At 36.7% G+C, this 27,329-nt stretch overlaps 3 protein-coding genes across 4 annotated transcripts in view; 2 read left to right on the top strand and 1 right to left on the bottom strand.

Annotated features, from left to right (window-relative positions):
* The window catches only part of LOC132122873 (glyoxalase domain-containing protein 4-like), a 176,993-nt gene that overhangs the window by 42,204 nt on the left and 107,460 nt on the right, over nt 1-27,329 (top strand). The window lies entirely within an intron of this gene.
* On the bottom strand, nt 787-14,016 carry LOC132122872 (flotillin-2). Its single transcript, XM_059533363.1, has 11 exons — nt 13,785-14,016; nt 10,923-11,004; nt 10,326-10,416; nt 9,742-9,865; nt 9,525-9,643; nt 8,791-8,904; nt 8,573-8,692; nt 8,209-8,423; nt 5,891-6,074; nt 5,612-5,761; nt 787-2,364 (listed from the first exon to the last, which is right to left on the bottom strand). The coding sequence occupies exons 1-11, from the start codon at nt 13,831-13,833 to the stop codon at nt 2,326-2,328; spliced, it is 1,287 nt and encodes a 428-aa protein (XP_059389346.1). The 5' UTR covers nt 13,834-14,016; the 3' UTR covers nt 787-2,325.
* LOC132122859 (protein FAM222B-like) lies at nt 15,360-22,012 on the top strand. Of its 2 annotated transcripts, none has more exons than XM_059533346.1 (3): nt 15,360-15,553; nt 17,083-17,207; nt 17,404-22,012. In XM_059533346.1, the coding sequence occupies exons 2-3, from the start codon at nt 17,129-17,131 to the stop codon at nt 19,086-19,088; spliced, it is 1,764 nt and encodes a 587-aa protein (XP_059389329.1). In that variant the 5' UTR covers nt 15,360-15,553; nt 17,083-17,128; the 3' UTR covers nt 19,089-22,012. The 2 variants fall into 2 exon arrangements, with proteins under 2 accessions (XP_059389329.1, XP_059389330.1); XM_059533347.1 differs by lacking the exon at nt 15,360-15,553 and adding an exon at nt 15,574-15,835.

The following is a 27,329-nucleotide window of genomic DNA, read 5'->3' on the forward strand; positions in this document are numbered from 1 at the left end:
AGTCTGTGGAATGCTCTCCCTGTCCATCTAAGGGCCCCACAAACTGTTGACTCTTTTAAAAAAGGACTTAAAACCCATCTTTTTAGAAAAGCCTATGGCTAAAAGTGCTATTTTTATGTCTTTGTTTTCTTTTTACGCTAATTTTAAAGTTTATAGTATATAGTTTGTTGTTTTATGTGCATTGTAGCACTTTGAGGTCATTGAATTGATGTAAAGTGCGTTACAAATAAAATTTATTATTATTATTATTATTGTGAATAAAATATTGGCTCATGTGATTTGAAATTCCTTTAGTTTTCATTTTATTAAAATTTAAAAAACGTCCCAACTTTTCCGGAAATCGGGTTGTAATTCGATTAGGTAATTTCAGCACAGCACAAGGGTTATAAGGTTTGAACGTGAGCCTGGCGTTTTTACAGTGCCTTGTCATGCTCCAGACGCTGCAGAGTCGAGACAGAGGTTCATCTAGCGTGTTTACACAGAAAGCCACTGGAAAAGAAGAGTTCTGTCTGGGTGCACGAGCGCTCACTGTGTTATTGGTCATGTTTAGAAGCCAGATTCACCCTCTGTTTGATCCCTTCTCTTTCGTGCTCTGAAATACAGCTGAGAAAGAGTATTTATATAAAACACCAGTAGTGATTTCAGATAGTCTTTTATCCTGCACTGCACATCTTAACCACTCGGTGTCAGTGTTTCGTAACAAACAACCTTTGCACGGTAAGTGATCCGTGACTTCAGTAATTCATATTTCGGAGAGATCAGGAGACATTACTTACAAAAATTGGACACAGTTTATATGAGCACTTTAATAGAATGAAAGAACATCGAGATAAACAGGATCACATTACATTTATTACATTTGGAAATACATGCACCATAAACATGCTCAGTTAATTCTGTGTAAAGAGTATGTATAAAACTACCAAATAATCCCAACATCGTCAATGGCATATTTGGGGTTAATTCGTGTATCTTTTGTCCCACTAAAGAACAGCGCATCTGAGCTTTATCCTGCCATACAATTCTAGAGTTCCTATAATGTTTGTCCAATACACAGTATAGTACATTGCATACAAAAGCACATAACTAGTCTACGATGCTCTAAACTTGTCATGACATGGCTTTAATAGTTCTGAATTAATCAAACATAAAAACTAGAGTTTGACAAATAAAAAAGGAAAAGTGACTTTGCCCCTTCACAGCACTACTGAACCCAATAGAATAAATGTACAAACATGTCAAACCCTACTCGCTATGAACCGAATGAGGAAAACGAGGTAATATAACTTTCACAGTGACAAAAGAATACACAATCTAGATTAACCACTACAGAACAGAATGTTAATGTGCATAAAGGGTGATTTTTAAATTAATCTCATGTAACTCGTGTTAATATGTAGAAAGATTTTGTTAGGAATAGATGTCATACAACTATACAAAACTGTTTTAAAAATGGCTCAACTCTGTTGTCATGAAACTATATCAAAAGCATCGGATTGGTTGGATGTCCAGACATGAGTTTGCTAACAGCCAATGATATATCTCCAATAACATAAACAAAACAAAGCACACATACAATCAAAATCTACTGGCAAAAAAGTGATCTGAACTATTGTTGAGCTCAGGTGACTTGCACGGTCATTCAGAAGATGGATCGGTTTCTGAAGGCCATGTTTGTTTATGTGTCAGCAACATTTAAACAGAAGAGGAGCACTTGGCTTGATTCTATCGAAGATGACACTGATTTTTACCCGTAAGGCAATGGTTTTGCCCAAGAGCTTAGTATACTGACTGCTACTCGCAACCATACATCAGTGGCAGATTTCCTGAATGTTAGAAATCATGGTAGGATCTGAAAGGTAAAGTCGCCTCGTTTTAGTTAGAAATATGACTTAACCTAAGTGACACTTGACTTTGGATAGATAAAAAGATTTGATTGTAATCTAAAGCTGACTCACCATTGAGTGTTAAAGTGTCTGAGTAGTGTAGAGATGAAAATAAAGTGTATAAAATAGTAAAGAATAAAGTGTGATAGGCTGAGTTTTGAATGATGACACTACAAAAATATATAACAAAACAAAACAAAAATCATTAGTGGTTGTCCTGATGGTCTCTGACGTATGTGATGCACGATGATTGAAAAATAAAGTGAACTGCAGAATGTGGGAGCAGCAGTGCATGCAGAAATTCTGGTCCTATGATAGATTAAGGCACCAGAGGTATCAAAATCTACTTGTTTTTGTTTTGTTTTTTAATTAAAATCTTCTAAAGGCAGTTTCTGTGAGTGCATACAACACATCATGAAGGAGACGCAACTGATTGACTTCATGCTTGAGCACCTGTCATCTTCTGCAACAGAGGCATCTGTAAAAGTAGACACATCAAGAAGATAATTATTAAATGTGGCATATCATATAAAAATATGCTATATGGCAGCTGTAGGAATGGAACTGCATTTTTTAGCCTGATTTGCAAAATATATAATCGTAGAGATTTTTTTATTTGTGTTTATTTATATATTTATTACAAAATTTGATCAGTATTGATTGCTATTAAAGGGGTCATGAACAGCTTTTTTTATTTTGTACTGCTCTGAGGTCCACTTATAATGTTATCAAGATTTTTTACATCAAAATACATGTTGCGAGACATTACTGTCAGAGCCAATATAGCCACACAACATGGTCTTTTAATTTCAGTCTTTCTGAAAATCCTGCATCAAATTATGCCTTGTTTGTAAACGAATCTGCGGTGAAATGAAGTGTACAAAGAATGAGTTCTTACTGACGCGATCTTAGAAAAAATAGTTCATCCACTCTTTCCTAAAGTCGGGATCAAAAGGAAGGTGATGCAAAGATTGTGTTTTTCTACAACTTGGCACTTCACAGCGTCTTGTTATCTTTGGAGCATCTTTATCGTTTGATTTCAGCGGAGACCTGCGTTTGCCTCTCTCGTTTTTTAATGCTCAAAATGGTGGGCGGGGCTAAACAGGCAGTGATGTAGAAGCAGGCGTTCAACTTCATCTGCGGAGGCGGGGTTTAGCCACACTATTACATCATAAATTGGCACATTCCACAAGCTATCATTTTGGCAGATTGGCTTCAATAGAAGCTGTTTTTAGACTATTGAGAAAGCTTGCAGAATGTTTTTACAGTACAATGACCTCTCATATGTCAAAAGTTCAAGGGAATTTAGACTTCTCAGTTCGTGACCCCTTTAAATATAATTCAGCTGATAATGGATATTTATTAATTCATTTAGCAGACCCTTATATCCAAAGGTAAAAAACAATATTATCTTACAACCCGAATTCCGGAAAAGTTGGGACGTTTTTTAAATTTTAATAAAATGAAAACTAAAGGAGTTTCAAATCACATGAGCCAATATTTTATTTACAATAGAACATAGATAACGTAGCAAATGTTTAAACTGAGAAATTTTACACTTTTATCCACTTAATTAGCTCATTTAAAATTTAATGCCTGCTACAGGTCTCAAAAAAGTTGGCACGGGGGCAACAAATGGCTAAAAAAGCAAGCAGTTTTGAAAAGATTCAGCTGGGACAACATCTAGTTAATTGATATCAGGTCTGTAACATGATTAGCTATAAAAGCTTTGTCTTAGAGAAGCAGAGTCTCTCAGAAGTAAAGATGGGCAGAGGCTCTCCAATCTGTGAAAGACTGCGTAAAAAAATTGTGGAAAACTTTAAAAACAATGTTCCTCAACGTCAAATTGCAAAGGCTTTGCAAATCTCATCATCTACAGTGCATAACATCATCAAAAGATTCAGAGAAACTGGAGAAATCTCTGTGCGTAAGGGACAAGGCCGGAGACCTTTATTGGATGCCCGTGGTCTTCAGGCTCTCAGACGACACTGCATCACTCATCGGCATGATTGTGTCAATGACATTACTAAATGGGCCCAGGAATACTTTCAGAAACCACTGTCGGTAAACACAATCCGCCGTGCCATCAGCAGATGCCAACTAAAGCTCTATCATGCAAAAAGGAAGCCATATGTGAACATGGTCCAGAAGCGTCGTCGTGTCCTGTGGGCCAAGGCTCATTTAAAATGGACTATTTCAAAGTGGAATAGTGTTTTATGGTCAGACGAGTCCAAATTTGACATTCTTGTTGGAAATCACGGACGCCGTGTCCTCCGGGCTAAAGAGGAGGGAGACCTTCCAGCATGTTATCAGCGTTCAGTTCAAAAGCCAGCATCTCTGATGGTATGGGGATGCATAAGTGCATACGGTATGGGTAGCTTGCATGTTTTGGAAGGCTCTGTGAATGCTGAAAGGTATATAAAGGTTTTAGAGCAACATATGCTTCCCTCCAAACAACGTCTATTTCAGGGAAGGCCTTGTTTATTTCAGCAGGACAATGCAAAACCACATACTGCAGCTATAACAACAGCATGGCTTCGTAGAAGAGTCCGGGTGCTAACCTGGCCTGCCTGCAGTCCAGATCTTTCACCTATAGAGAACATTTGGCGCATCATTAAACGAAAAATACGTCAAAGACGACCACGAACTCTTCAGCAGCTGGAAATCTATATAAGGCAAGAATGGGACCAAATTCCAACAGCAAAACTCCAGCAACTCATAGCCTCAATGCCCAGACGTCTTCAAACTGTTTTGAAAAGAAAAGGAGATGCTACACCATGGTAAACGTGCCCCGTCCCAACTATTTTGAGACCTGTAGCAGAAATCAAAATTGAAATGAGCTCATTTTGTGCATAAAATTGTAAACTTTCTCAGTTTAAACATTTGCTATGTTATCTATGTTCTATTGTGAATAAAATATTGGCTCATGTGATTTGAAAGTCTTTTAGTTTTCATTTTATTAAAATTTAAAAAACGTCCCAACTTTTCCGGAATTCGGGTTGTAGATATTCAATTATGCACACTGATTTGCTTTATTTTTACATTTATTTTATATTGCCATCGTCTAACATTCACTTAAAGTCTTAAAAAACACTAATAATTTAATAAAAATGTTATTCTAATAGTATAATCTTAAAATAATTATAAATTTTTCATACTGTACATTATAATGTTGTGATGCCTAAATTCAATTGTGGCAGTTTAAAATTAGTGATTTTAGTGTTAAGCGTTTTGTTTTATTATTTATGTAGTCCAAATAAGTGACATTTAATGAGTGAGTGACGTGACATTCAGCCAAGTATGGTGACCCATACTCAGAATTCGTGCTCTCCATTTAACCCATCCGAAGTGCACACACACAGCAGTGAACACACACTGTGAACACACACCCAGAGCTGTGGGCAGCGATTTATGCTGCGGCACCCGGGGAGCAGTTGGGGGTTCGGTGCCTTGCTCAAGGGCACCCAAGTCATGGTATTGCTGGCCCGAGACTCGAACCCACAACCCTAGGGTTAGGAGTCAAACTCTCTAACCACTAGGCCACGACTTGTAAATTTTAATCAATTATTAATAAATCAATATTCAATTATTGATTTATTATTGTGCATTTTAATGTATATTTTGACTGAACACTTTGTCAAAAAAATTCCACACCATTTTGTCTTTAAGGCCTGATTAACTTCATGGTTTTGTTTCTTGATTAACTTCACACCCAGGCGTCTCACCTTGGACAGGTCCACACCCGTGAGTGCATTAATAGACACGGGCAGTTCGGCGAGGAGGCGGTTCACTTCTCCGGTCACACGGCTTCCATCCCCACTCAGAATAACAATCTCATTGGTCCTGGCCAGAGGAGCCGCTACCTTTCCAGCAATCTGTAGGTGATGGACATTAGAAAATCAAAATATGAAAACCAGGCCCATCCTACAGTACTCCTAGTGACCATGTACAATTCCAGTGGCGACCTCAATCATGGAAACAACATAGGAGAAAAGTTAATTCACCTTGGGCAGCGCTTCTAGGACAAGCGCAGTCTTGGCGGCCTCTCCGTACTGCTGGTAGGCCTCTGCCTTCAGCCTCATACTCTCGGCCTCAGCCTTCCCCACAGATGAGATAGAGATGGCCTCTGCCTCTCCGATCTTCCTGATCTTCTCTGACTCGGCCTGAGCAATCAGCACTTTCTTCAACCTGTTCAGTGTCACGAAAATAGCACAATTCATCTTGGTGTGTGTCAAAGATCAGTTTCTAAAATACATAATTAATATATGATTAAATGGATACTCCACCCCAAGATGAATACACACAGAAGAGTGTACGCTACTTGCGGTCAGCTCATATTTTGCAAAATGGCACTACGGTTCATAACGTTACGGTTCAACCACTGATGGCAGATGGACTATTCTGACGATGCTTTTCATACTTTCCTGGACCTTGACAGTGTAATTTACTTGACAGTCTATGGGACAGTCACAAGCCTCCTGGTTTTCATTCAAAATATCTTAAATTGTGTTCCGAGGACAAACAAAGCTTTTACGGGTTTAGAATGGCATAGGGGAAAGTTATTAATGACAAAATTTCCATTTTGGGGTGGAGTATCCCTTTAATAACACATCCTATTTGGGTTTGATGCAACATCTGTTCCACATCTGTGTAATAATCCATCAGTTAGCAAAGCACTTTATCACAGTCACACAACAACATGCTGAGGTCGTATTTCACCTCAAAAAAAAAAAAAAAAAAAAAAACCTACTCACAATGAAGTCACTTTCAAACCAAGCAGGCTATTGTTGGTCAACACGGCGAAAATTACATGACCAACTTAATCATGAGCAAAATCAGCCTCATGCGGAAAATTTCATAATTTGAGAATTATTTTCAGATTTGAATTGTTTCGTTTGCTTTCATTATTTTACAAAAGCGCAATGTTTTGTCACTATAGTGAGAACACACAAATAAATGTGGAGGCTAGGGCTGCACGATGTGTCGTTTAAGCATCGATATCGCGATGTACGAATCTACGATAGTCACATCGCAGGATGTCGTAGTTGATCCATTATTCATTAACTGTACGGGCCAGCTGCTCCCCGGCCCTTGACGAATGTGATTCGCGGATTAATTGCACACCTTAACCATCATAGAGTGAAAGTTTATCATTTGCATGTGTTTTTAAGTCCTGTCAGTTTAACAGGGCAGAGAGAGAGAGAGCGAGAGAGAGAGCGCGCGCGCACGAGAGAGAGCGAGAGAGAGCGCACGCGAGAGGGAGAGAGAGAGAGAGCGCGTGAGAGAGACCGCGAGAGAGAGAGCGCGAGAGACGCTCACCGTCTTCAAACAACACGAGCGCTGTCTTGCTCTCTCTCCCTCGTGCATATTAATCAATTGACACGATGGTGTCGATGTTTAAATCATTTAAAATGAGAATGTAAGTGTGCTCACCCCATTTTTGTTTGTAAGAAAAAATTTGATTAGATTTCATATCGCAATATATATCGTAGAAAAATAAAATATCGCAATGTCATTTTTCCCCAATATCGTGCAGCCCTATAGGAGGCTTTACAGATTCGAAAGATGTACTACTCTTATCCCTATGATCAAAATGACGGAGTATTTTAAGAGCAAGTGAGAGCACCGGCGCCTCCATCTATCCTGCAGTGAGCTACTGTTCAGCTTTCACACTCTGCACAGACACTTGAATAGAGCACATTTTCTAGGTTAACATTAGATTAAGCAGCCATGTAAAGTTGCTACTACTTACATATTTCAGATGATAAGCCATCTGAGGTAGATGAATGTCTATAAAAAAATTTATCATCGACGATTAAAAATCGTGAGTGTTCGGATGTACTATATTATCACAAAATCCAGCCGTTAGCGTTCTGTGCATCATGGACTGCGTGACCTCACCACTTCATGTGCATTTTTAGTTTTTTCTGCGACTGAGCGACTAACAAATTTTTGGTCGACCAAGTCTCTTCTCGTCAACTAAAGGTTAGTCAACTATTAGGGGGCAGACCATATATATTTATATATATATATATATATATATATATATATATATATATATATATATATATATATAAAATAATTATATATTTAGTTTACTATATATATTTTATTTTATATATTATTTATAATGTCTATTTGTCTGATTTATTTTTTATTTTTTTATTAAATGATTTATTTAATTTTATTACTTTTAACTGTTTTATTATTAAATACAATAAAACATACACAAAACAATAATAAAACATCATTATATTGTATTAAAATAAAACTGACATAAAGACAGACAGATGTACAAAATGTATTCAGAGGTCACACTCACTTTTGTCCTTCAGCTAGTTGCTGCATCTTGTAAGCCTCTGCTTCAGCAGGACGCTTGACCGTCGCAATCAGCTCCTTCTCTGTCCTCTCAATCTCTTTCTCCTCGATGGAGATCTGTTTTTTCCTCTGAACAACCTCGATTTCAATCTCCTCCAATCTGATCTTCTGCTGCTCTTTAGCTGCCTGTAGTTCATAGGCAAGCTGAGACTCAGCTTTCTGTGTACAAGAGAGACAAATATCACATGATTACTATCACTCTTATCTGAGACTGATAAATATCAATATATAAGATCACATCTGACCAGCTAACAAGATGACAGTGATTTAAGATGATGACCCTGCATTGAAATGAAATTTAATCCAACCTTAGTGTTCACTTCCTGATTGAAAGCAGCTTTCTGCAGCTCCAGCTCTCGTTTGGAGTCGGCCATTCTAGTGTCCGCCAAGAACTTCACATCCATCATTTCTTTCTTGCACTCAGCTTCCTGATCAGGGAGGTGGGAGAAAACAGAAGCTAATGAATGCCACACATCTAATGGATAATGCATTAGTAATAAAGACAGTGAAGCCAGAAGCCCCTTACTCTAATCCCAGCATCCCTCTCTGCCTCAGCCACTCCGATGTCCGCGTCCCTTTGTACAGCCGCTGTCTGTGTTTTTCCAAGAGAGCTCAGGTAGTCCAGTTTATCATAGACATCCTGTTAAGAAAAAACAAGTGTCAATATACATATATATATTATTAGTACATTTTAATGATTATTTATTATAGTTTTAATTATAATAATTGATTATGCCTTAAAATTAGATGATGTGAAAAAGTTTTCATTAACTGAAATAAAGCTGAAGTAAAATAAAATAGGAAAATACTGAAAATTAGTAAATGAAAATTAAAAGTTGTTAATGAAGTGAAATCAAGTTTAAGTTAAAGTTTTAAAATGACTAAATCTCAAAACACAGAAAATGACAAGCACATAACAGTTACTTTTACTAACAATTTTACTTTACTAAATGTAATTTACTTACTCGAATTAATTGATTTCATTAAAACGAACTGAAAATAAATAAAACAAATGTAAACGTAAAAAGATAAAGATTAAAATGGAAATGAACTGAAAATATAAAAATAAAAGATAATTCAACTATTAATAAATGCTATAATAGTACTTTAGTATTATTATATAAGAATCAATTTGGTTTCCTTAATTTAATTTTTATTCTACATGTATACTGTTTCAAGATGTCACTGAAGTCTACAACTGAGACAGGACTCACCTTGTCCATCAGATTGATTTTGCATTAAGAAACAGACATATCTTACTTTTATAGTGAAGCTGAGGATCTCAATGCCCATCCGGCCCACATCAGGAGCTGCCACCTCCCTCACCAGCCGAGCAAACTCATCTCTGTCCTGGTAGATCTGCTCCACTGTCAAAGTACCTGTCATGAGAACAGCAACAGAACATCAGCTTCATACACTCACACTCGTCAGCATTGTTTTTTAATGAGGTTACTGTAATTGTTAGTAAACTATTAACCTAAGATAGAACGCAAATGTCCTTCTAGGGTTTGCAGAACCACAGCCTTGATTTCCATGACAGACTTCCCCAGAAACTGCTCACAGGCAACCGCCAGCAAGTCTTGGTCAGTCATAACCTTGACCTGACAAAAACACAAGACAGGAGCATACATAGACATTCATTTTTAAACAATTTAAACTAATGAAAATGATAAAAAAAACGCACAACAAAATCAATGACGAACAGTTGTACTGATTAATATATTTGTGCTAATGTGATACATTTTTTTGTTCAGGATTTTTTTATGAATACAAAGTTAAAAAACAGCATGTATTTTAAATACAAATCTTCTTTAACGTTATTATTGTATTTACTGTCACTTTTAATCAATTTAATGCATCCTTTCTCAATAAAAGTAGTCATTTGTTTTCCAAAAAATAACAAATAAATAAAAATCTTACTGACAACAAACATTTGATCGATAGTGTATACTTTCAAGACCCGAAAAAACTATGTACTGATAACAAGCTTCAATAATGACTGCAGTAATGGTGGAAATATAAGAATAAGTGTAATAAAACAACAGTAAATGATCTGTTTACTTGAGCACATCCTGTCACTGTAATAGCGACTCCCTCTGCTGTCTCCACGTCTTCACACTTAGGCTGTAGTGTCATAATCTCTAGTGTAATTCTGGGGGGGGGGGAATATCAAAAGTTAACCACAACCTTTAAACAATGCCTAAGACAAGAAAAGCCTGATATTCCAATGCTTGTTAGCATCGCAGAATTCATGAAATGGGGACAGGAGTGCCAAAGACAACAGCAGCTCCTGACAGGAAGTCCAGTATGCTATCAGAGAAATGTTCACGGGAAAGCATGAAGCAAACACTTGATAGAAACGCATCAGATCAGCTCATAAATCAACTAATTCAGCTGATTGAAGTCAAGAGAAATGGTACCACATCAGTATCCAAACGACAGATGTACTGTATATGATCTTTAAAAGCACTCTCTGAAGGCCTCTATACAGCCAAACTGGTTTGACAAACACACCTGACCAGGTGTGCCTTTTAGTTTTCTAAGGTCAGGCATTACAGTTACAGCTAAACATGGTCTGTGTGTTGTTATATTGAACTTTGACTACATTTACTGCACTGAACAGTGGAATGCGATCCTCATTTATTTGCCTGGCATTACCTCTGTGTGTCTGATATAAGCCACCATGCCCACGCCCAGCCTCCCACCACATACGTCTTTGCATCTGACCCACAACAGGCACCTAGAAGAGACAAAACACTTGTGATTACAGTGATGATCTCTAAAGACAAGGACAGGATCTGTGTGAACTGAGTTCATTGGTGATTCATACTCTGAATGAACTAGAGGATGCTATGAAAGATGCCCTTTGTAATTTTTTTTTATTTAATTTGAAAGTTTTTAGTTATTTCGTTGTGTTTTTTGTTTCATTTTTTTATTATTATTATTTCAAAATATGTCTATACAGTTTTAATTAAAAAATGACATTTATTTCAGTTTAAGTATTAGTTATTTTGGTTAAACTTAATTTTTTTAAGTTAAACTAAATGAAAATAAGACATTTCGCTTTGGCAACAAATTGAACTTTAAGTTTATATTAATTCAAGTTTCTTTTAAATGGTTTTACTTTGGGAAATTTCTTAATTTTTTTGTGCCATACGGTCTGTGGAAAGACAAAACAGCTTTTTTTTTTATATAAAATAATATTTAAGGAACTAAATGAATAAATAATTTGAATAGAATAAATAGAAAATTATAATTGAGGCATATTTATAATCTTATTTTTTTCACAATATAAATGTGGTCTTTATACATAACATAAAAGATTACAAACCCCTGTACTATGGCATTAAAATGGTACCACATGGTAATAGGCAGTACTTTTACTACAAGACCATAGTACTAAAGGCAAAAAATATGGGTAGCACTTTATTTTACAGTCCTGTTCCTCATGTACATAGTATGTACTTATTATAGTAATTACAATAACTATAACTTAACTATAACCTAACCCTTCCCCATGAACTTTCTAAGATAAATGCACTGTAAGTACACTATAAGTACATGTAAGTACACGTACTGTAAAATAAAGTGCAACCAAAATATGTCCATGCAAAATTGCAAGGCATAAAGTTGGCTTGAAGTTGGACGTTCGAGAGTCTCAAATTTAGGGACCGTCTCTAAAGTTACATGCGATATTGGTATACACTTTTCTAACATCAGTAACCATTTGAGGAGAATGACTTCCTGTCATAAAAACAACAGTAATTGTTCATCTAGGTGTCAGCTATAATGCACAATTGAATTGAATGTTTGATTTTTATTAAAATAAACTGTAAATCATATGTAAATTATGCTACTGTTTCACATGGGCTCAAACACAAATTTGAAGCTCAGTAGCATTTGAGGAGAAAGACTTGCAGTCATAAAACAATCGTAATGTGTTCATTTAGGTGTCAGCTACAATGCACACCTCATACATATTAAAATAAATTATAAATCATTTAGGTAAAAACGAGGCCCGTTTATCATTTTCAGGAACATTCCTGTGAAAGTTTTTTTTTTTTTAAGGTTCCCTTACGAAAATTACACATGGTTTTAACAATAACACCACAAAGCATCGTTCTTGTAGCCATGGTAACTGCAAATTAACCATGGTTTTGTTACTTCAAATAATAATTTAAAAAGAAGCATTAATATACTGTAATTTTGTTGTTGTTGTTGTTGTTGTTATTGCTATACAAACAGACCAAAGCCATCAATAGCCTTTAAAATGACTTAAAATGCATTATATAAAAAAAAAAAACTATGAGGCAATAATGATTAGTTAATAATAACACTGTTAAAATACATAATGTAGGCAAATACAAAATAAACAATTTATGTACATGTTATTAAAAATACCTGCAAAGAGAGCCAAATGTCATGTAATTGCTGCTGTTACACTTACAGGACGATCAAATCCTTGTTTAGGCTACTGACCAAACATTTAATTCAAATATTCACTTAATCTTTCATTTTTGGCCACATTTTTGCTATAGATGACACAGCCTTTATAATTTCTTCAACAAAAAAATGTGCATATCACAACCCTTACAAAAATAAACCATGGTTTTATCATAGTAAAACTGCTCAATTTCCTGAATGCTTTAGACTATAAAATAAATTAAGAGTCATAATAAAGTTATAGTCATAGGTAAATGTTGAGAGCTACAATTGTAATTTGTAAATAATACAATTTATTCATTTACTTTTTTATTTGATTAAAGTTCTATTCTCACCCCTATAGTAGTTTTTTTTCATCATATTTGAGGAAGTGGGGGGGGGGGGGCACAAAAATACAATCCTGCTTAGGCCACCCTTTTGGCCAGCAGCGGCCCTGATACCATGGTATTATTATCTGATACCATCACTATAGCAAAAAATTGTAAAATCATTTTTGTTTATATAGCTATGGTAAATGATTAAAAACACTGTATTTTACGTTGCCATTTCTTAAAACAGCGCTTTTTTCATTTTTTTTTTTAAGAAATCTGCATAAATTCAGCACAATGTAGCCAAAACTTATCACTATTAAGTATCAAAGTGGCCGTTTCGAGAATATAAATCATATTAAAGTATAATTAGTTATGAATTAATGTAAAGGGATATGGAATATTAAATCACGGTTAAAGCGTAACGGGATGCGCCTAGCAAACATAATAAGGTACAGAAGGAAAATGAATAGCAAAAATTGAGTTTCACAATTGAAAACGCTCGAATTTATCATTAGTTTGGGAAATATATAATATAAAACGACTAGAGTTAAAATAGTTTAAAACAGTCGATGATGAGCTGAGCTAACGTAGCAGCTGTAACGTTAGCTAGCTAATGCACGACTGGATGATATTATTCACCATATAATTCATAGTACTTGCGAAAACAAACACTGATATGCACACTTCATTAACGAATGACTGCAATAATTGCATACAAATGATAAATTCCCGATTTAATAAGCTGTAGTAAAACACATGACGATACCTGACACAACGAGCGCTTCGTTTGGTCCAACAGTCAGGCAGCAACCCATACTTGCGTTTAATCCCAAACAATAATCCTTTCGTGTCTATTCCTATCTATTAAACAAAGCGTTTATTTAGCAGATTTTTGACTCGTAAAATGAACAAATCTCGGCCCTAGTGAGAGAATAAATGTTTGTCCACACAGGCGACTCTACCCATCCCAGGAAGGAAGAAGGGTGGTGCGTGACAGTGTTTTGTCTGTGTTTGTCAAACCTAGCGAGTGCCCTAACTAGACAGCACCTTTGAGCATTCGAACCTTAGTCTGTGATGGCCCAAACATGCTGTCTAGGTAGGCAGCACACTAGGTTTCGAGACACAGACTCTGTGTTGTCATGATTACTGTAAATGCTGACTGCATTCATGTCTCCACAGTACGTGCTTTAAATGATGAGCTGCATGGATATAATCTATTTTATGTGATATTATGTTTTATTAGCTTTTAAATGTGTATTCCCATTCTGTCGCCATGCACTTTTTATTTTTTATTTTATTTTAGTGGCATCAGGGGTAGATTTTATGCATTTATACATTTTATAATTGATAAAGAAAGACTTACTATTGTGGTACTATGGTGCACTGATGGTGTCAGATGTTGAAAAAGACCTTTATATTTATTTTTTAGAGATATATAAATGATAAACCATGACAATTATGATATTTATATATATATATATAAATTGTTTTAAAAAGCCTATTTTAAGACCCTTAATATATATATATATATATATATATATATATATATATATATGTGTGTGTGTATATATATATATATATATATATATATATATATATATATATATATATATATATATATTTACAGTACAGACCAAAAGTTTGGACACACCTTCTCATTCAAAGAGTTTTCTTTATTTTCATGACTATGAAAATTGTAGATTCACACGGAAGGCATCAAAACTATGAATTAACACATGTGGAATTATATACATAACAAAAAAGTGTGAAACAACTGAAAATATGTCATATTCTAGGTTCTTCAAAGTAGCCACCTTTTGCTTTGATTACTGCTTTGCACACTCTTGGCATTCTCTTGATGAGCTTCAAGAGGTAGTCACCTGAAATGATCTTCCAACAGTCTCGAAGGAGTAAAATATAATATATATATATGAAAAAAAAAAAGAAAAGAAAAAAAAAATATATATATATATATATAAAAAATATATATATTATCAGACTATTTAGGTTTGTTTATTTATTTCTTTATTACAATTGCATTGTGACATGAAATAATAAAATCAAAAATGCTTGTATTACAGAATATTTTAATATAATACAGTAAAATATTGAATTAGGAATCAGGTTACATGATAACAACAACAAAAAACTTAAGAAGTCTTAAAATTAGGCATTGTTTTCTTTATATAATATAATATAATATAATATAATATAATATAATATAATATAATATAATATAATATAATATAATATAATATAATATAATATAATACTCAGGGTAAAAATGTGCCCTAGTGTAATTCCAATTCAGTAGGTGGCGCGTTGTGCCCAAATTACCTTCGCGTCTCCCAGACCTCAACGAGGAAGACACGTGGGAAACGCTTACTGCGCATGCGCGGATACAGGCTGCGGCAGTGGGCACTGGGCAGCAGTGACTAGACAAGCGCTTTATCCCACACAAGCAGAGCACAGGTGGCGAATAACCTAGCAAAATGCTCTTTTAAATAATCGCACGTCTCATCCCGAAAACAGAGAGTAAGTTTCGCTTTCGACACCTCCCATCTGTTCGTTTTAATGCGGTTTTAAGAAGCTGTGAGATGAAAGCCGGGCAGTGGCTCGCACAAAGAAGACACAGGCTATATGCTAGATGTTGTAGCAAGTGTAGCGACAGAGGGACCAAGACAGGTTGAGATCTCACTCTGATCAGGTTTAGATTGGTTGGTAGTTTGCTTGGCATTAAATGAGCACGACAACCCTTCAGCCAGCCGGATACCTTATATACAAGGACAGATGTGTGCTACAGTGACCCTAAATTGTGTAAGTGTCTCTGTGTTGATCTGGGATAATTGTAATGCATGTAGCTTGTGGCTAAGCAGAGTTTGGTAACTAGAAGGTTTATTATAGGGTGGATGAAATGGCAACCACAAATTGCACTTTAAACTCAAAGTGCTTTGGTTTTAGGCTTAGCTAATTGTGTTTTTATATTTCACAATGTAGCTCAACTCTTCCAAAGCTCCTGTTGTTTTTAATTAGGACCGTAAATGTGTGTCAGCTTAAATGTAAGCCAAAAATCCTGCTTGGCTGTACAGTATTTGCTTGTAAGAGCTCGTTTAGATATTGAACTCGGTTCAAAGGTTTTCTTTCTTTTCTTTTTCTTTTTTTTTGTCTTGTAGAGCACCACCTAAATAAACAATGTCCTCAGACCAGTGGTCCATTTTGGGGATGATGTAACAGGACGTGCATGGGTCATCATCTCTGATTCTAAACAAATCTATTATGTTTTAGGCATTGTGAGACTCAGCTTTAAACAGTGTAAAGTTAAAGCAGCTCTCTGATGAAAATAGCTGGGGGTTGGGAGCTCAGGACATGTCAGGCTCTGTCTCGACTGCACTTTCTGACACCTGCAAATCTCAGATTGGAGGAGTCAGCTGGGAGCAAGTGGCCTGTGGTCGTGTTGCCGCATCCCCTGCCGTGCCCCTGGGCACCTGCCAGGCAGACGTTTGCATCGCACTCCTGACACTCAAACTGCAGGGTGTGCACCATGGGTCCTGACACCAGCTGTTTCAGAGAGCTATTTAAAAAGGTCATGCTTGAATGCATGATATTTAAATAAAAGGCTACAGTGAGGCAATTACAGAGATCTATAGCTACAGTGTTTGATGGATGTTCAGGTGAATTAGCAAGGGTAGGGCCTTTGTACACTTCTGTGATTGCCATTTTCTTGTGACCAGCTGTAAATCATGTCATTTGTTGACTAGCATGCTCTACTCAATATCACTTACTTAGCTTGCTGGGATATTCACTGTGTGCTGATTTTCAGTCTGTAGGTCTTTTAATCGAAGACATTTTGAGTATTGCTGCTGCTGCTTTGTTGCAGCAAACCGCCACTAATAGAAATTTCCTCGTAATAATTTATTACTCTCATTAAGTCCCATTGTACCGTGTGTTCCATTTAAACCTACATCTACACACAAAATTGGATCTCTTTAATGATGCCCTCAGAGGAGAAAATAGCCAGTTTTGTGAATCCATTTTTGTTCCTGACGTGACTGTTTCCTTTGCAGTGTGATGAGGAGTAAGAGTCCAATGTTGCATTAGTCTCATTGTGACATGCTGGCCTGTCTGCCGGTATCAAACCCCTCTCTCCAGCTTCTCTCGCATACGCAGATGAACACTGGACTCCAGAAATGTAAGCAGTCATTAACCTAAATGAGCTTTGTTCTGATTAGACTGCATGTACGTTTGACCTAGTTTATCCCTTTGTTAGTGAAACTCATGCTCTGCCTCTTGACCCTGCTCTGTCAGAGGCCTGATAAGCAGTTGCTATCATATGAGCACCACATTTCTCACATTACCCTTCACGTTTGGCCTTCTCTTGCTCACAGGGGACACTACACAGAGGATGAGATCAGCACACTATCCTACCCCAGCGGAATTGGATGCCTATGCTAAGAAAGTTGCCAATAATCCACTGACAATAAAAATCTTCCCCAATAGTGTGAAAGTACCTCAGAGGAAGCATATTCGCCGTACTGTCAACGGTCTTGACACCTCCAGCCAGCGCTACAGCCCTTACCCACCTCAGGTCAACACCCGGACGGGCCTCTTGGCCATCGTCAAAGTCCCCGTCAAAGGGATCCTCAAGGACATCGAAGGCGGCCGAGCCCGGTTTCTCCCTAAGCTCATCATGAACCCACACAGTGGGCTTTACGCCAATCCCAGCACTTTAAATGTTCCTCACACTGTTCCACACCTTCAGACTCCTTTAGGCCAGAAGAGTCTCGCTCATTCTCAGACCTTGCAGCAGAAGAGCAGTTTACGACCACAGCAGAGCCTGGCCCACCAGGAGGCTTTACATCAGAGCCAGTCTCACCAACCGCCAGTACCGCACCACGCCCTAAACCACCAACAGACTCTCATGCAGCAGCAGCCACAATTGCCTGGTCCGCAAGGACTCCGGCATCTGCCTGATATGGCACAGTCGGTGAACCTGCAGCACTCCCAGGGTTTCTCTCAATCCCAGCCCATGCCACAGGCTTCTTGCGCTGGCCCTCCGGCCCCCAGCATCTTACAGCCCCCCCTGGCAGGCTTACAGATGCCACACAAGCTGCCCGATGCCGACGCCCCTCCCAATGTGACTGTGTCTACCTCAACCATCCCGCTGTCCATGGCTGCTAGCTTACACCAGAACCGGCCTAGTGACCTGAGCAGCATCGTCAATCAGATCAACCAGTTCTGCCAGGCTCGGGCTGGCATGGGCTCTACCTCCATGTGCGAAGGACAGATCGCCAACCCCAGTCCCATCAGCCGCAACCAACTCATCAATGCAAGCTCTCGGGTGTGCACCCATCCCAGTGTGGGTCCTCCGCCTTCTTGCGTCTTTGGTAACTCTGACAAAGGTGGTCCTGCTCCCACTCTGGCACTGCCCAACATCGCTGCCATGAACAGGATGCCTCTTTACCACAGTGATATGAAGCAGCAGCAGCAATCCCAGCAACAACGGCAGCAGGGCACTTGGGGGCAACACCAGTTGGCGCACCTTCAGCACCTTCCGGAGGGAGCGGCTCACCAGGGCAAGAATCTCCCCAGAGACGGACTAGTTGGACCAGGATTTCTCACTAAGAATATGGGCTACCCGCAGGAGGTGTGCATGTCACAGCCCTTCAACTTGAAGTCCTCTACTGATAAACCAACTCCATCTCCTCCGGTCAGCGGGATGCCCATGAGTTACAGTAACAGCCACTACATGCAACCACCCTGGAACAACATCCTGCCCACGCCAAACAGTGATAGCTCAGGGTCTCAAGACCTGGTGGGCCCGTTCCACGGGGGCCTCTCAGGGGCCTCCATAGACTGCACCCCCGGAGCACAGTATAGGACCGGGGCAGCCATTTCCAGCCAGACAAACCTGATACAGACCATGGAGTATATGGGTGGCGACTTCCAGGCGCCCTGCTTCCGAGCACAGAATCCTGGCACAATGGCAAAGATGCACAGAGCCTCCGTGAGCAGGGCCACAGATTCAGGTGAAAGTAGAAATGTGCACATCCACCACCCAGGGTACAGATGAGCTGTGGCCAGTTGACACTAGTCAGTGTTAGTCTGAGTGCAAGGAAAAAATTCCCCCCCTTCCCTTGCAAGTAATCTACTGAATGTTTCCTGTACAATGATCTACGTGGATACCACAAAGTTAAACCCCCATGTGCCACTTGGATTTTTTTTTAATAAGTAGATTTTGGAAAACACTGTAGGCATGTATTTATTTTAGTTTATTTTAATAATTTTTTCTTTCTAAAAAACAGCCAAAACAGCTTCAGTTTATGAGATCAGCACTGTTTTTTCCATTCCTATCTGGCCTGTATTATGTAAATGAAAAATGTACCACACAACACGCATATCTTCACTTTATCTTTTTGATTCGCAAATGTCCATTATTTAAAAAGCTGGGAAGAAATTCTCAGCAAATGCCATCTGTATGTAATTTAAGCCTACTTGAGATTTGAAGTACTAACACAATGAAGACATTTAAGGGGTGCCATGATACTGAAATATTTGGCTGTTCCATCGAAGCTAACAGCTTACACAATGTATAGAGGTTAATTTTATTTTTGTTCCTCTCAATGTTTACATATTGTGCTTTTTGTAACTAATTCTGAATCGATATGAAAGTGCAAACTGATACTGGGATATGCACATATGACAAGACTGTTTCTTTTCCAGACTGTTGAACACGAATCAGGTTAAAGTCTTAGATGGAAATGTTACACTAGGGCTGAGTCATGCCACATTGTGTACAATGTTTATCCTTCCCTTGAAGTGTCAGCTAATGCACTATCCTTTTACTCTAATTTTTTTTTCTTGTGTATCCTATTAGATTTCAGTTTAAATGAAGACTGCTGTAGACTGAAATTATTTTGGGACTTGTGCTGTGCCCTAATTGCATAGCTTAGGGGTTTTATTTTGTCTTTCAACTTAATTGTTACTACTTGAATTCAATTGGAAAAGATGGTAACGGCAGGCCTCGAATCACTACAGGACCGATGTTTGGCAGCCGACCCAAAGCTACCTTTGGGAAGAGTGTCATCATCCACTTGTTCGTTAGTTCATCATTAAAGGAAAGACGTCCTTGGCCGTAATTGGATGACGGAAGTGTGTTGATGTAAGCGCAATATAAATGAGCACCACGGGCTAGCCTGTGGCTTCACTGCTGTGTTACTGTAACTGAGAGGTGTGATTAGCCAATGTGAATGCTGTGTGTCGGGGCAGATTGGCTCCCTGCTTTTGCTCCATCATTAACACCATATCGCTCTTTCCTGGCGGGATCACTTCCTTCTCCGTCACACGCTGTTGTGTCAGCTGAAGCCTGCCACTGCATTTTCCACCCACCTTAGGCACTTGATGTGTCATGTCGGTCTTATCTAAAATAGCTGAAATGCACCACTGGTGACAGTCTGGGTCTTTTTGACGGGAAATGACATAAGCATTGGATGCATTTAAAGTTGAGTTGTTCTGTGAATTCGATAATTGATCCATTGCATGCTATACCATGGAGAGTTTCTCTCTTTCTCAGGTCTACCTGTGCCTCTTCTCACATTCTCCCTCGACTTTTGTATGTCAAAAGAGTCTCTCTACCTTTATCAGGGCAGGCCATCTGGCAGTGGAGTATGGGTAATGTCAGTCTTTGGTGGAGCAACTGCAGATGAGCAGATGGGTGAAGCCATGACACCCAGTATCATAACCTCCCTGTTTGCCCCTCAGAAGCCTTAAATATTTGATCCTTGAACTGTCCTTGACAATAGGCATGGTGTAGAATACAAATTAATGATATTTAGCTAAATTAGTTTTTGTGAAACCATGAATCGGGTGAGCGAACTAGCAAACTCCTTAAAGGTTTTGTTTTTGTATTTAGCAATGTGTATAGTACTGGGCTGTAACAGTTGTTGCATTCACACCACATCATGTTATGTTTTCCACACTAGTATCTTTATTTGCTCTGTTCACCATTGCAGAAAAACCTGTTCCAGTCCTTTCCTGTAATGGGCGAACACATTAGCTGGACTAAAAGGTTTGCGCCAAGGCTAATGTTTTTCAATAACAGCAGGCCTAGTTTAAGCTTTCACATTCGGATACGTTGCCCATGAAGCTGCTATTTTACCGCAACTACAAAAAAGTTGTTTCTTTTAAATGTTGTGAGGATAGAGTTCAGATCTAATTTATATTCCGCCTTTTTTTGCAATGCAATATCGTTAATAGGTTGAGACGTAATAATAATTTATTCCATTTGCCTGTCAACCATGTCATTGTAAAGCTTGGACTTCTTGTATTTCTTTCAATCCTCTTTTCATGCTTTGTTACAGCTCAAGAGTACAAAGTCAGGTTGCTCTTTTAATAGTTACTATCTCTATGTGAAGTGCCTCCTCTGGGCTGATGTGGACCGTGTGTATGTGACCGTTGGGATGGAAAAATGGACCGGCCCTAGTGCACATTCTGTGGAAGTCGTGCACTGCTCACGAACAGGGGGGACCGAGCTACTTTTAAAAACTACTGATATTGTTCAAAAATAAAGAACACTGTGTGCTGCTGCAGGTGCAAGATCTGTTCGGATGTGAATAGTTGCTGCTGAATCACTAGTTTAGGTGGCGAGAGCTACGCTGCAGAACTCCCTAGTGTCCTTGAAACATTCGAAGGAATGCTCTTTGAAAGTTCTTTGTCTTTTGGAGCACATGCACTCCTGCCCCCATTACCCCCCTCCCCCGCACCCCCCTTCCCAAAACAACACAATGGCAGTTTTGGACCACAGGAGTGTGTGTTAGGACTCGGAGTTGAGTGTGTCTCATCTTGTTCCACCAAAGAACAAAATGTCACTTGAATGGTAGCAGTGCGCACCTGTTTTGTTTAACCGAAAGACTGTCATTCCAGATACACATTTTTTCAGGAACGTGTTGCACAAACATTCCCCTCTAACCAAAATAAAGTTTGAATTGCATTTGCAAAGTGTGTCATGTCTGTTTTTGTCTTCTTGCACAGTTGAACATATAATTGATTCTTGGATACCGGAATAAAAGGTTACTAAAGTTTTATTTGGCAAGTAATTATTTTGGATTAATATGTTTAGATATGTTCATCTCTATTTGAGAGCAATCTCCTTTTAGTTTTACATTTCTTAAAATGTGTTTTCCTTACCTTTTAATCCAAACAGGTAAATATGTAAATTATAATAAAAATATCTCCAATGGGACTACATGACTTGGGACTGATTTTTAGGTCAGACTATTGAATTTTCAGTATGTCGAGTCAGAAAATCTAAAAACAAAACAAGCTTGTAAAATAAGTCATGGATTCAAAGTAGTAGCCATTTTGTTTTGCTGGTGTTTTTAGCTAATTTCTTCAAATGAGGGAAATTAGATTTTATTAGACTATATTTAGTTTCTTAAAATTATTCTAGACTCACCAGAGCCTGCGTAACTACTAGCCTGGAAACAGAGGCTTGAGGATCAGGAGGAAAATAAATTATGCGAGATTTTTTTGTGAGATTGTTTTAGTAAATTCTAGAGAAGTAGTTCTGGTCGTGAGTCCATTAGCGCTGGGACTTTTCCTTCTTTGTATCACTGCGCAGTCTAACTTTGCGGCACAGATATGGTTCGTGTCGGCGGTTATTTTCAGTGAGTTTTTCTGAAGTTAACATCGACTTGTTAAGTAACAACAAGTGATTTTTTTTAATTAATCAACAATTAAGTGAGTTTTTCTGCAGTTAACATTGACATGTTAAGTAAGTAACAACAAGTGATTTTTTTTAAATAAATCAACAATTCAGTGAGTTTTTCTGCAGTTAACATCGACATGTTAAGTAAGAAACAAAAAGTGATTTTTTTTTTAATAAATCAACAATTCAATTTAGTTATACTTTTGAGGCAAACGTCTCTGTTCAAAGATGCGCAACGGTTAATATGTTTGATTCGTCTGGAACTATTTTCTTTGGCGGAGCAATAATAGACAAAGTAACTAGCAATATTTATTCTAACGTGGTATTTTATTCAGTAAAAGCAATATCACGCGCAGCTGTGCTTTTGGTGTGAATGATAACAAGGCTGTGATTACCAGCAGAGAATCTATATAAGGCTATATATTTATTATATATGGAGTATAGGACTGAGTAAAGTTGATTCTAAGGTTGGTGAGGAATAATTGAATGCCATCATTTTGACAGAATATCGATATATATATATATATATATATATATATATATATATATATATATATATATATATATATATATATATATATATATATATATATATATAATTATGTGTTAGAATTAAGAATATTCCATAAACTGGCAGATGGCAGATAAAATGGTTGTCCCATATCTTAATCAGTGTTTCACTTTTCCCCAATTGTCAGTTAAGGATCAATTACATCTGCAAATCTAAACACTGACTCAATCTAACATTAATTGCTACAGCAGTGTGTTATTTAGTGGTCTTGGGGGCTCAATAATAATCTTGTCAATGGGGTTTAGAAGTGTCTGGAGAGAAAAAAAAAACTTTATTTTTAACATGGATTACCACCCACAGGATCTTGACAGATCTGGCACTTGTGTCAGAGCTCAGCTAACCTCGGGGCATTTATGTGACACAGCTCTAATTGGCTTTGTACAAGACTGTGCCATGATGCCATCTTCAAAGAATACAGGAGTTAACTGAGGATACTCAAAAACTCTACAGCATGGATGGGCAGCTGGTGGATGGGGGGTGTGAATGGATGGATTGGTGGTGGGTTGCACAAATGCTTCATGTTTTATCAGGATCTCATATTGTATCTCTCTGGAAATGTCTATTGTTTTATCATGGACTGTAGTGCAGATTTAAACACCCCCGGGAAATATTTTAAATTAGTATTTTTAAGCTAAATTAAATTTTTGAGTTGTGTGTTACTATGACATCTTCTGGTAATTTTGTGTCGCTACAAATAACTGATACTTTCAATGCTTTATATGCAAGACATTTTAAGCATAATTGATACAGTATGTTATGTTTATGAAAGCCCTATTATCATACAGCAGAAAATTCATTTTTAAATTACATTTCTCATAACAACAACAGCAAAAAATTCAAGAGAGAAAATAAAATGTAATTAATATGATCGACTTTATTATATATTTGACCTTCTGAAGTTAATGCAATTTTGAGCCAATTGTGTATGTATTGAGTCATAACTGGTTAAGAACCAGCAGTTCACTCATTTGCAATACATGGCAGGATCATATCTCATGGAGCAAACATTGAGATATTTCCACAGAAGCAATGAAAAGCAAGGCATTTACAAATTCTACCTGATATGTGCTTTAAGTTTCCACAGGTCCTTTAGACACAACATCAGGAAGTCCAACACAAATATACAGTACAGACCAAAAGTTTGGAAACATTACTATTTTTAATGTTTTTGCAAGAAGTTTCTTCTGCTCATCAAGCCTGCATTTATTTGATCAAAAATACAGAAAAAAATGTAATATTGTGATATATTATTACAATTTAAAATATATATTTTTAAATTTATTATACTTTAAATTATCATTTATTTCTGTGATGCAAAGCTGAATTTTTAGGATCATTATCACATGATCCTTTAGAAATCATTCTAATATGATGATTCATTATCAAAGTTGGAAACAGTTCTGATGCTTAATATTTTTTCAGAACATGTGATAATTTTTTAGGATACTTTGATGAATAAAAAGTAAAAAAAAAAAAAAACTATGTTTTTAAAATATAAATATTTTGTAATAACAACATACACTACTGGTCAGTAATTTGGGGTCTGTATTTTTTTTTCTTTCTTTTTTTTAATAAAATCAATACTTATACTTATACAATACTTATTCAGCAAGGATGTGTTAAATTGATAAAAAGTTATAGTAAAGAAAATATATTATTAGAATTTTTATTTTTTATTTTGAATAAATGCAGTTCTTTTTAACCTTTTATTGATCAAATATATTAGACAGCAGAACTTTTTCCAACACTCATAATAAATCAGAATATTAGAATGATTTCTAAATGATCATGTGATAGACTGGATGTTACATGTGACACTGAAGGCTGGAGTAATGATGCTGAAAATTCAGCTTTGCATCACAGGAATATTGTTTTTTAACTATATTCAAATATAAAACTATTATTTTAAGTTGTAATAATATTTCACAATATTAAATTTTTTTTCTGTATTTTTGATCAAATAAATGCAGGCTTGATGAGCAGAAGAAACTTCTTTCAAAAACATTAAAAATAGTAACGTTTCCAAACTTTTTGTCTGTACTGTAAATCTGAATATGAGATTGCATTTATATGCAATATTATGCAAAAAAAAATTCATTTTTCAGTATCTAATGTCATGTGTCATTTGAAAATATCATAGATAATGTATTACCTGAGTTATATTTATTCTTATTTTAAGTATTTCTAGTAAATTCTGTTTCGTACGTTGTCATTCTATCAAGCTTCAAATCTGTGTTAACAGTCCTCTTTTTCATCGTGTTCAGTAGCATAATGTCACAGAAGTAAGAACCCTTAAAGGAAAAACAAACTCATTATATACACTGAAATGGTGGATGTATGATGTATGCATCTGAATATTTACATACTTACAGCAGCCATTATAGTCAGAGCAGAGGCTATGTTGACAATCATAGAAATAATAGTACATTTCCTTGCCTGGAAAAGACTCATATCTACATGTATTAAAAGCATGTATTATATCACTTGCACTGATGTCTTTAGCATTTGAGTCCGAACAAGATGATGTTCAAATGAACTCCATGCACTCAGTAAAGTGTTCTTCACTTCTGTTCTGCAGCATTAGTGGAACAGGAAGCTAATCTGAGAAGAAATGTATTGGCAATATTGAGCATAACAAAATTCTGTGTCAAATTTACCATATTCTGAAAACTTCCCCAGCTCAAATATTTGATTTTGTTAATGTTTTTGGTAACACTTTATTTTAAGTACTTAAATATATAATTACACTCTGACAAGGACACCTTAAAATAAACTGTATAACCATGTTTTATTTTTCTTTCAAAGAAAGACTAACATACATTGTGATTAAAGCCTAAATATTCAAAGCCATTAATGAATATTTACTGAGTAATCCACAGTTGTGTAGAAGGGGTCAAAATGATTATTTTCACCTGAGATTTGGAGCCAGATTACAGGGGGAAATTATTATTTTGGCATGCAGACAGGTGCATTCTATGCAACTATTTTAACAGAGGAAAACAAGATGCATTTCTAGATTCAACGTTATTTGTTATTCAGACATTCCTCTTAAAAAGAAAAAAGGCTATGCAAAGTGACCCACATGTAGTTTTTTAACCATTGAAAATACAATTTGCTCATGGAGCCACATTGTGATCTCTTTATCTCAGGAACTGAACCATATTGAACCTTAAAAAAAAGATTTGAAAAGACACCAAATCTAAAAGGACATAGCTATCTTGGTAACACTTTACAATAAAGTTCATTACTTAACTTTAGTTAACATGAGCTAAGCACAAATAATTACAGTATTTATTAATCTTAGTTAATTTCAACATTAACTAGTGCATTATTAAAATCAAAAGTTGTGATTGTTATCATTAGTTAAAGCACTGTGCATTAATATGAACTAAAAAAAAACATTTGAGATAAAATAGTAGTAATACAGGAAATAAATGTACAGTGTAAAGATTTGTGTGTTTTATTTATTTATTTATTTATTTTTGCTGTAAAAACAGCCAGGGTTTCTACTCATTACCCATGGAGAAGTTCTTATGTGGAGAAGCTGAAATGGGAAAATGTGATGAAGTTTTCAGCTTGTCTCACAATAGTGGCTATGGGCTAAAAAATGCTTCTATTTTAAACTTGATATTGACAATTCCTTTATTTATTTTATACTCTGAGGTGGAAATAACACTGTCTGGATTGAACATTGTAACTGTACTTTAAGAGTGAGAGAAATATTCTTACTCCTGCTCCTGGCGTGTTTGACACCAGCCATATATTTCACAAGTGCCACTAGAATAGCTGTCTGTTTTCAAACAAAGGCCAGTTTTAATTCCTCAGGAGAATGAAACAATAGCATGATACATCAATTATCAACTTACTTTGTGAAAAAAAAAAATTAAGCAGTTTTAAATTGTACAGTTTCCAGCCTTGGAGCATGTGTTGTTCGGTACTGAGGAATAAAAAAAAAAAAACTTTTTCTCTCAATTCAAACTTATTTTTCCTCAAAATAAAAGAATGGCAAAACTTAGAACTGTGAGATATACATTTGT

This window comes from Carassius carassius, chromosome 41, assembly GCF_963082965.1.
Source record: "Carassius carassius chromosome 41, fCarCar2.1, whole genome shotgun sequence".
NCBI classification, from domain to species: domain Eukaryota; kingdom Metazoa; phylum Chordata; class Actinopteri; order Cypriniformes; family Cyprinidae; genus Carassius; species Carassius carassius.

What these genes read in the sequence shown, in the direction of transcription:
- LOC132122859 (XM_059533346.1), top strand. Translation starts at nt 17,129, where the DNA reads ATGCTGGCCTGTCTGCCGGTATCAAACCCCTCTCTCCAGCTTCTCTCG. An exon ending in GAACACTGGACTCCAGAAAT is followed by an intron (nt 17,208 to 17,403) that starts GTAAGCAGTCAT and finishes TCTTGCTCACAG; the next exon opens with GGGACACTACACAGAGGATG.
- LOC132122872 (XM_059533363.1), bottom strand. Translation starts at nt 13,833, where the DNA reads ATGGGTTGCTGCCTGACTGTTGGACCAAACGAAGCGCTCGTTGTGTCA. An exon ending in TCCTCAGCTTCACTATAAAA is followed by an intron (nt 8,905 to 9,524) that starts GTAAGATATGTC and finishes TTTTCTTAACAG; the next exon opens with GATGTCTATGATAAACTGGA. An exon ending in TCCTAGAAGCGCTGCCCAAG is followed by an intron (nt 5,762 to 5,890) that starts GTGAATTAACTT and finishes CATCACCTACAG; the next exon opens with ATTGCTGGAAAGGTAGCGGC.